Below are 9,999 nucleotides of genomic sequence, written 5' to 3'. Positions count from 1 at the left end.
CTTTTTTGATAACCTCTTCAATATGATCATTATCATTGTTTTTTCTTGATATAATTGTACCGAGATATTTGTATTTATCTGTTTCACTTATAAGGTTATTACCTAATTTCCATTTTCTCAGCTTATTAATTAATTAAATCTTATTAATTAATGTAATTAATTACTTCCTGTCACTGCTTGGTATTTTTGTTTTTAGTTTTTTCAATTTACTTGATCTTGAGAATGGTTCCATGATGGACCCGAAACGTTGATCTTTCTTGTCATTAAATTTTACTTTGAAAAATGTAAAGAATATTTAAAAAAACAAAATATCACACTCTTTTTAAACCATATCAACTAGACATACAACGATATAAACATAAAGTTTCAGAATTATCTATTTCCTTCTCTGGATGACAATTATGGAATGGACTGAACCACCACTTTAAAACATCAAAATCTATTATAACGTTTCCAACTAATGTTAAAAAATATTTAATATCATTATATAGTAATTAAGATGATGGTACACTGCTGTGCATTTTTATTTATTTTATATTACTTACATTATATATTTTATATTACTTTTATTTAATTGTTTTACTATATGTTGTCATTTATATTGTATGATTACATTTAATTGATTAAGGGATTTTTTGCATCATAATATATTGTCATAACATGTTGTTATATATTTCATATATTGAAATGAAAATAAAAGTTTAAAGATAAAAAAAAGTTGTTGATAATGAAGAAAAATGGGTAAAGCATATATGGGCGCCCACGAATGAACACAGTTGAATCAAACTAGACACGTTGGTAACACAATGGAGTGGCAGATCTAGGATTTAGCAATGGGGGGTGGACAATGAGATTTGCGAAGGGGGGGGGGGCCTGGTTTTGACAAGGGTGCAGATGTTTCGAAAGGTTAGGGGAAAACATTTTGTGAGCCCACACCCACCTCAGGGCCACCATGGTTGGGCCTGAGGTGCGAAAATTTTAGGAAATAGTAGCTCTAGATGACCGGAAATGACACTTTTATATAGTAAAATTCATCGTCATCACATCACCATTAGGCTATAAATGAAGCGGCAACAAATTTCTCATGATTTTCGGCAACCATAGATATCTAATTAATATGCGTGATGTACTATAGAAAATAAATATTAAAAGCATTGTCTTTGATGTACTTAATTTATGTCTACTTACTTCGAAGCCATTAGTCCACACAAGGGCTGAGGTGGGAACATTTGGGGAAATAGTACCTCTAGATTAACTGAAATGACAATCTGTTATAATAAAATTCATCATCATCGATCAAATTAATCGCTGTGATGTTCCATTGAAAATAAAACTCAATTGTCATTGATGTATTTTTAATTTACTTTACCATGTGCCGAAAACCAATGTTATTATTATATTACACACTTTTTTCATACTTCTCAAATTATAATACAGGCACGCGCACAAGAGTCGTGTATTAAAGTAATTCAGATGTTTGTGGCCAGAGGAGTACTGGTTTTGCAGCACACTTTCGTTAAAACGTGGGTCATTTATGCAGTTCATTTTAACAATTTCCAGGCATCTTCTTGACTTATGATATTATTACATTGCGGACGAAAAGAGGGTACCAACCCCCACCCCCTTAACAATATTTTGGGACGTGTCCCCCTGTCCCTCCTTGATCATGGGTTTAGGGAGAGGCATCCCCTTCCATTTAAGATTTTTTGGAATTAGTTGACGGCTAGACGCTCTTGGATGACATCTGAAAAAAGTTAAGCTTAAAATAGAAAGTGTATGTTTTACGAGAGTAGCCTACTACAGATTATTTTGCATGTAATTTGCATGTAACATGTATACATGAGAAACACACACACAAGACGAGTGACTTTTTTTTTTTTCAAGGTCACAGAAGATCCGCCAATGCAATCCCCTAGATCCGCCAATGCAATCATCAATGCACATAGTTGCTGTCCAATCCTGCATTAAGTTATTTTTTTGTCAAATAGGTATTTCGTTATTAGTGGACTAATTATTATATATTTGGTGATTTTTGTTAGTTGATTTGTATTTTTTTCAAAATTCAATATTTCCATAGCCATAGAATATGTTTTTTATGATATAACAAAACCACTCAGGGAAAATCATTCAATCAAAAATATGTTCGGTTTAACACAAGTAGTATATCTGTTAAATAATGTTGTTCTGGGTCATAATGCAGGGATATAAAAAATATTTTTATGCTGTATTAGCTATATTACCGGTAATATAAAATCAAATGTCTAAATTACTTTTAAGCTCGGCATGGTCTAAATTCAATTCTATTCAGTTTTTTATTCATCATCAAATCAATGTCAAATTACAAATAAAAAAAACACTTGTTTTTGCAAATATTTTGTTTGGAGCCAGTGGTGGCACCAGCAAGGGGGGAAAAAGGGATAGTTGGCCCTTTAGTTCGGACCCGCTGTCGGACATTTCGGACCCCTTGTCAGCAAATTTCTGAAGCCACAACTGGTCGGAGCTTTTCTGTTAAATTAAGGAAGAGCGAATTGTCGTGTATAAAAAATGGTTTTAATTTCAATTGTATTATGTACTTTAATGAAACTGGAAAAAAAATAAAATAAAATGTGAAATATAAGATGATGCATTTAGATGAAGGTGCCAACATAACTGCATTCGATTTTGGTCATGAAACCACAGATAAGATCTGTGGTACAAAAATTGTTTCAGGGAGGTTCTTTGTTAATATTAGACCTATACCTACCTGATAATATAAAATAATATTATTAGGTCTACCAAATTATTAACAAAAGTATATTACAAATTATAATATCAAATTACTTTGTCAATCAAAATTGTAACGTTGATATCTTTTGAAAGTGTTTTATTCCAATTGCTCATTTTAAAAAGTATCCCGGGGTAAGTTGTCTTTGTGACTGTGATTAGATTCTTGATTTTACGTTCATGGTGGGGTAGGGGTTTAGGAATGTATTTTTAGATTGTCTTGCTTGTATTTCTGTATTTTTAGAGTTTATATTATATATTTTGTGTCCATCCTGTAAGTGGCTATTTTCGCAGTTGGCTTGGAAATATTTAAATGAATAATAAAATATACTGTATTATTAGATAATGCAGAACAGTGCGCAACTTCACGTTGATCATTGCGCTACCAACACGTCTCTGGTTTGATACAACTGCGTTCGCCTGCGGGCTTCTATATTATTTTAACAATTTTTTTGTTAGCAACAACATGCTTTTATATGCATTAACGCAGCAGTTGAGCGATGCGACAACCGTTGGATGTTAACTCATAAATATCTTTAAAATTAAAAATGTTCCCCTGATTGGATTTTTTTGGACTTCAAGTTAGTATGTTATTTTGTGTATATTTCTGGAACAGATTCCACAAAAAATATTTCTGTTGCAATTAGTTCTGGGTTAATCTACAGATTGACTGGATTATCAACCCTGGCCTTGACTATGAGTGAATCTACATGGACTTGCCAAGGTTATTTTTATTCCTCTGTATACTTGTGCTACCTACAGTATCTACTGTACTGTGAAAATACTGAAATAAGAAGTGAGACACTGATAGGCCAGTCTGATAAAAGTCATCACAGAAATAGTGATGACTTGAAATAAAAAAGAACCTACCATCTGCAGCCTGCTCAAACTGTACGTAGGCGTAGCCAAGAGAGCTTCTGGTGATCGCATCACGACACACACGTATTGATAAAATAGGCCCAGCTGTTGAGAATTTCTCAAAAAGCATAGCTTCTGTAACGTCAGGATTCAAATCTCCAACATATAGTGAGGCAATAGGGTAGTTTGAGACTCCTTCTGCATTCATTTTGATAGCGTTTTGACTACTGTATACAATTTCAAAATGCACTTTAGTGTGATGAGATGATAGTTGCCTTTTTTCAAGTGATGCCTTTTTGCTAAAATACAGTACTCGCCTTTGATACCCCTGGTAATGTATTCAACAGGGTTTGTTGATTCAAACCTTCAAAATCACAGTAAATCTATACAACAAAAAGTGGAATGGAAATAATTGGTAATTTCTTAATTATTGATTATCATAGTAATAATAGCCAAAAGCCCTGTCCAGACTATCAAATTTTATTTGACAAAAACATGTGACATGCCTAAATATGGTCATGATGACATTACATCATGACCATATATAGGCACATCGTAACTTTATATGGGAATACAACAGTTTTTTGTCAAAGAAATTTTGATGTGTGGACAGAGCTTTAGTAAAAGTAGTGAGTGTGCAAGACGCTGACAACTACCATCCCAGTGAGTAGGTTGTTTTGGAACATCTACCGACAGTAGCTATAATAGTAGTCCTATAATTCAATACTGTAGATATACTTATGGAAAAAGAAGCCACCATGAAAATGTATACCATTAGAACTAGAAGATAGTTCAGCTCTGTTGGAAACAAGACCAACAAGGCATGTCATGGAATTGTCAAAAGTGGCCTTTGAATGATATTTGCAGAGTGACCAAGTTGTATGTCAATTATGATGGTTGTAATCAACAGCCATGTGGTTATTTCACAGGGAATTAGCTTTGTGGGGGTGAGGATGCACATCTCCCTGAAGTTGAAGCACTCAGGACAGGATTTTGCCAAGGGTGCTGTCTGAAGCCATTCTATTAAGGTGAAAAAAAAACATTTTGTTGAGGAGAAACACAAAATTACATGTATTTTCATGTATATTTAATTGTTTAACTTAACTAAACCCTAAAAAAATTGGCAAAATAACTAACAGTACATTTGTACATCACTATCTTGTTTTATATATTATACTGTAGTTAATTTAGTAGTTTTTCCCCTTTTTTTTCTCATGTTAAGCGTCTCGAGGTTGTGATAATGTGAGGCGCTATAAATCCAGAATTGTTGTTATTATTTTTTAAATAGGTTGAATCTAAAATTGATTAAATAAACTTTTGAAACCCCTAAATTGTCATTATGAGGCATGTTGTGGCAAAATGTTTAAATTATAGCAAAAATTGAAATTCAAGTTGTTGGTATTTTCAGATACCTGAGTATGTGATCTTTAAAATGAGGGGTCAGTTATTGAAATTGGACATTTCAACCTAAGTTACTGGAAAATGAAAGTACAGCACTCTTACAGTCAAGATAAACATGATTTATTTTTGAGTAATTGCCTTTCAAAGTTATTTGTGCATACATTGTTTAATAGAATTAACTATCAAACAGGGGTGGCGCGAGCAGGGGGGGCCGGGGGAAAGGGCCCCCGTCGGGAAGAGCTGGCCCCCAGTTGGGGAGAAAAAGCACAATTCGTCGGGGAGAAAAAAATATTACTGTATATGTATTTTTTACATATTAGTAGACTCTAAAATTGATTAAATAAGCCTTTGAAACCCCAAAATTGTCGGAATTTTCGGGGGATTCTCCCCCAGGACCACTTTCGGAGCCTTTAGATCGAAGCTCGACCACGCCCACTTTGCTTTCGTCTGGGAAATCTGGCACCTCGTCAGGGGAATCGCCCCCCCCCCTCCCGTCTGGGCCTCGGGGCCCCCCCTGCCTCGTCGGGCAAATCCTGGCGCCACCCCTGCCATCAAAATAACTTAAATAAACAAATTTGTTGACCACTTCCAGAACTACTTTGGGACATGATTAATAAGACATTGATTTGTCATGAAAAACAAATTTGGATTTTTAGGCAATTTTTCTGAGCTCCCATATTTAAAGCTCATTTTACTCAATACTGGCCTGTGCGACAACTTAACCATTTTGCCATGACATGCCTCACATTATACAGTACTGTAGTTCCCAGGTGATATCTCCACTGGACCACGCCCACGCTCTCATCAGGACCCAGACCCTCTTGCCGGGCAAATCACGCTGCACAAGCTTGATTACAGTACAACTTCTTATATTACTAGTTGTGTCAATGTGAAAAGGTATAGAATATTGCAGTGGAGGATCCCCTCCCTAAATTTTTCAAAATTATTTTTAAAAAATGAAGAAACATATACAGTTATTTAATTCTATTTCGAATTCATGGTTCTACAAATGTATTGGGTGTAGAATGGACTTTTATTTTTTTTTATCTAGCCCAAAATACACAAAACAGAACACAAAACAAAAGACAGCTAATACAACATAAGTTGATTGATAACTGTAATTTTGTTTTAACATAGTCCTAGCCCCAGAAATATATAATATACTGTAGGTCTACGTATTGTTAAACTTTCAGGACAAGGATTTTTTTGGACTTGGAACCGAGGGGCCTAATAGAGAGCTGTGTTCAGGGCCCGAGAAAAAAATCCTTGGTAGGGTTCACATAGAGATTTTTTATGGCCAAATTTTTTACAGTGACAATATTATATTCTGGTATATTTTATTCAATCTTCATAACATATGAATTGAGATAATTAATTACAAAAATAGAATAAACTATACAATATAAAATCCCATACACTATTATTAAATTAAGTAATATCACCATATTACTATTAGGGATTGGCAATCAAATAATATTAAATGGATAGGTAAACTACTATTGTGTACCCAACGGGCAGGCCTGGCCTTTTCTTGCTAGATGCCACCACCGCTGCATACTCATGGTCAAATCAGGGGCGGATTTAGCAGGGGAACCTTTTAAATGTTTACATTGGCCAGGCTGAAATGCCGACGGCACCCTACTCTGGTGGGCTGAAAGGATTACAAAACCCCCTAGTAGGTGGTGTTGTCTCTCGACATATCGCCCCCACCCCACCACCACACTTTCTTCAGAGGACCGTCGCTGTGTTATTGTAAAGCCCAAGAAAAGTTACCCCAAAAAAATTTTAATCCTGTCCTGTTTGTTCCAAATTGACTTATACTAATTACCATTCATCAAGGCAAATTATTTAGGTGCCAAAGGAATCTTTCATTTACTACGGAAATTTGAAGACTTACGGAAATGTGTTTTACCAACTTGATAAGTCTGGCAATTAAGTAACAAAATAACTTGCGATTTACATATTCTCTCTAGGATTATGTATTGTACAGGACGAGGATAGCCAGGCCTACATACAAGCTCCTCGCCATTTCGAATTACAGCCTATTCTTCGTACTGCAGTGGATAGATCATAGAATGGCTGAAAAAGTAAAAAGTATTATGTTACACAATGTACAGTACCCTGTGTAGCAACTTGAAAACACCTTGGTCCTGCTACTACCACTTCTGCAGGCTACTACTACTACTACCACTAGACTACTACTAGGCCTACTACTACTAGGCCTACTACACTACGCGATTGATTTGAACCTCACACTCAAAACCACCAATCTTGGGAATTTCCATCACTGTCATTACTACTACTACTAATAATAATTTATTGGCATTTCACTTTTGTAACAGTGGCAACACACAATTACAGTAAGTGGTGTTATCAATCTTAAATTAAGAAAGATTTAAGCAGTAAACAGTATGTACTATATATCTAAAAATAAATGTTTTTATTTCCTGCACTAGTCAGCGGATTCGAGCTAACAGCCTGGGGTGACCTGCAGTCGCGACACCAGCGGAATCGATTCCTGGGGACACGTGCGTCGATCGGTGGGGAGCAGGGGGTAACGTCCCCCACTTTTTAAAGCAGGGGAACATCATATCAATTGTCTGCCCCTCCACTTTTCACTATTTTCAAGGCGAGTGGAAAGAACAACAAAAATTACGAATGACACTGACTGAAATTCTATGCAGAATTTAGGAAGCGACAGGCCCCGCTAGGATATTAAACGCTTAAAGAGCAATAAAACTTAGATATTCCAATGAAAGTGTAGCAATTAACGCAAAACAAATTAAGGTTGGTACTATAAAAGATTTTGACCAATAAATACTAAATAAAACGAAAAACGGGCACAAGGGTGCGGACGCACCCCCCCCCCCAAAAGGTCCACTTTTTAAAACCTATTATTTCACAAAATCGTTCGTAATTATCACAAAATGCTATAGCATGCATTGCATTATATATTTGCCAGCACATCCAGCCGTTGATTTTAAATATGATATGAAATTTGTTGGAAATTTATCGTCTCCGGTGACTGCAGATTGATCCATAATATGACCTATGTTATCTGTAGGCCTGCAGATGTGCAGGACATAATAACGTTACTTCTTCAGGCCCCCAAAAAACCCAAATTAATGAAAATTTAAATAAAATATTCACGAATTATGTGTTTGAGAAATCTATTATAAGACCCTCAAAATGCTACTTTGTCGGAGCCTCCTGGGGCTTTGCTCAAAAAACCCCTCCAGGTCTCTGCCCCTGGACCACCAAATTTCAAAAAGTCCACTTTTTGAAACCTATTATTTTATTAAAATCTTTCCTAATTATCGCGAAATGCTATAGGCCTGCGTTACATTTTTTTTGCCCGCTCTTCTAACCGTTGATTTTTAATAATAATATGCTACGAAATCTGTTGGAAATTATCAGCTCCAGTGATTGCAGATTGATCCATGTCATCTGTAGACCTACAGATGTAAAGAGGACATAAAAAGTTACAACTTCAAAGTGGCGGATTGGGGGGTGGGGGGAGAACACCCTAAAATTATAAAAGGAATGGAGAAAAAAGAAAAATCATAATTAAATGTTGTTTGAGAGTGCCATTTCCGGCTATCTAGAGGTGCCATAATCTTAAATTTTCTTACCTCAGCCCCAACCATTATGGGGCTGAGGTGGTACCGTACCGTATTGAAAATTCGTCTGTGAATGTTCCTCCCGGCCCTGGACCCCACCCTCTATTTTTCCTGCTTTATGCCCCTAAACAATACCCAAATTAATGAAAATTACAAGACCCTTAAAAACGCTAATTTGTCGGAGCTTCCGGGGGATTCGCCCCGCCCCCGCGGGGATCCCTAGGCGGTCGGGGGGCCGAGGTCCCCGACGAGGGGTCAGATTTCCCCGACGAAAGCAAAGTGGGCGTGGTCGAGCTTCGATTAAACGGTCCTGGGGTGCAGCCCCCGAAAATTTTGACAATTTAGGGGTTTCAAAGGCTTGTTTAATCGATTTTACTAATATGTAGAAAATACATATAATTTTTTTTTCTCCCCGACTATAGACTCCCATCCAAAGTTCGCAAAAAACAAAAAGCCCACAGGGTTTCAATTCGAGGTCTTACGGTATACCACTACTAACCTACCTTGTTTGTTGACTGGGTGAATTTAGTGTGTGTCGAACAAACTTAATAGGCCTAATTGTCGTCTATGTTTTGATTTCACCAGTTACTTAATAATCGCCGTGTATAAATAAGCTCGTGTATAAATAATAGAACTATAGATGCCTATAATTGACTTATCAACAAATTATTAGTCCCTGTAAATTTCCGTGAACATTCTAAAAGTAACGTCATGCTCATTAAGGATTATGGTTGACACGCATTTGGCAGTTGAATTAATGAACTAGGATGTGGTGGACCTAAAATAATAAGCTTCACAACTTCCAAGGTCAGATCAATAATAATAATAATAATAATAATAATAATAATAATAATAATAACAATAATAATAATAATTATTATAAAATAACAATGATAATAATAATAATAATAATATTAATATTAATAATAATAATAATAATAATAATAATAATAATAATTGTCTTGGGTTACCTAAATCTATATGTAAAATCCCTGATAAAAGATCATGAGAAATTTGTTGGCGCTTCATTTTTACTAGGCCTATATAATGGTGATGTGATGATGATGAATTTTACTATAATTGACTTATCAACAAATTATTAGTCCCTGTAAATTACCGCGAACATTCTAAAAGTAACGTCATGCTTATTAAGGATTATGGTTGACACGCATTTGGCAGTTGAATTAATGAACTAGGATGTGGTGGACCTAAAATAATAAGCTTCACAACTTCCAAGGTCAGATCAATAATAATAATAATAATAATAATAATAATAATAATAATAATAATAACAATAATAATAATAATTATTATAATAATAATAACAATGATAATAATAATAATAATAATAATAATA

General features: G+C 35.2%; 1 protein-coding gene across 1 annotated transcript in view; it reads right to left on the bottom strand.

The window, feature by feature from the left end:
- Window positions 1–4,001, bottom strand: part of LOC117122704 (polyadenylate-binding protein 4-like) — an 11,763-nt gene extending 7,762 nt beyond the window's left edge. The window contains exon 1 of the mRNA XM_033268398.1: window positions 3,634–4,001. Coding sequence (XP_033124289.1) covers window positions 3,634–3,829 — 196 coding nt within the window. The 5' untranslated portion in view covers window positions 3,830–4,001. The remainder of the gene's footprint in view (window positions 1–3,633) is intronic.
- Between the last annotated feature and the right edge of the window lie 5,998 nt (window positions 4,002–9,999).

Source organism: Anneissia japonica, unplaced genomic scaffold, assembly GCF_011630105.1.
Source record: "Anneissia japonica isolate Jap-2015-1 unplaced genomic scaffold, ASM1163010v1 scaffold287894_len555002_cov174, whole genome shotgun sequence".
Classification (NCBI taxonomy): Eukaryota; Metazoa; Echinodermata; class Crinoidea; order Comatulida; family Comatulidae; genus Anneissia; species Anneissia japonica.
Note: the sequence above shows the minus strand (reverse complement) of the source record. Positions and strands in the feature narration are given on the sequence as shown.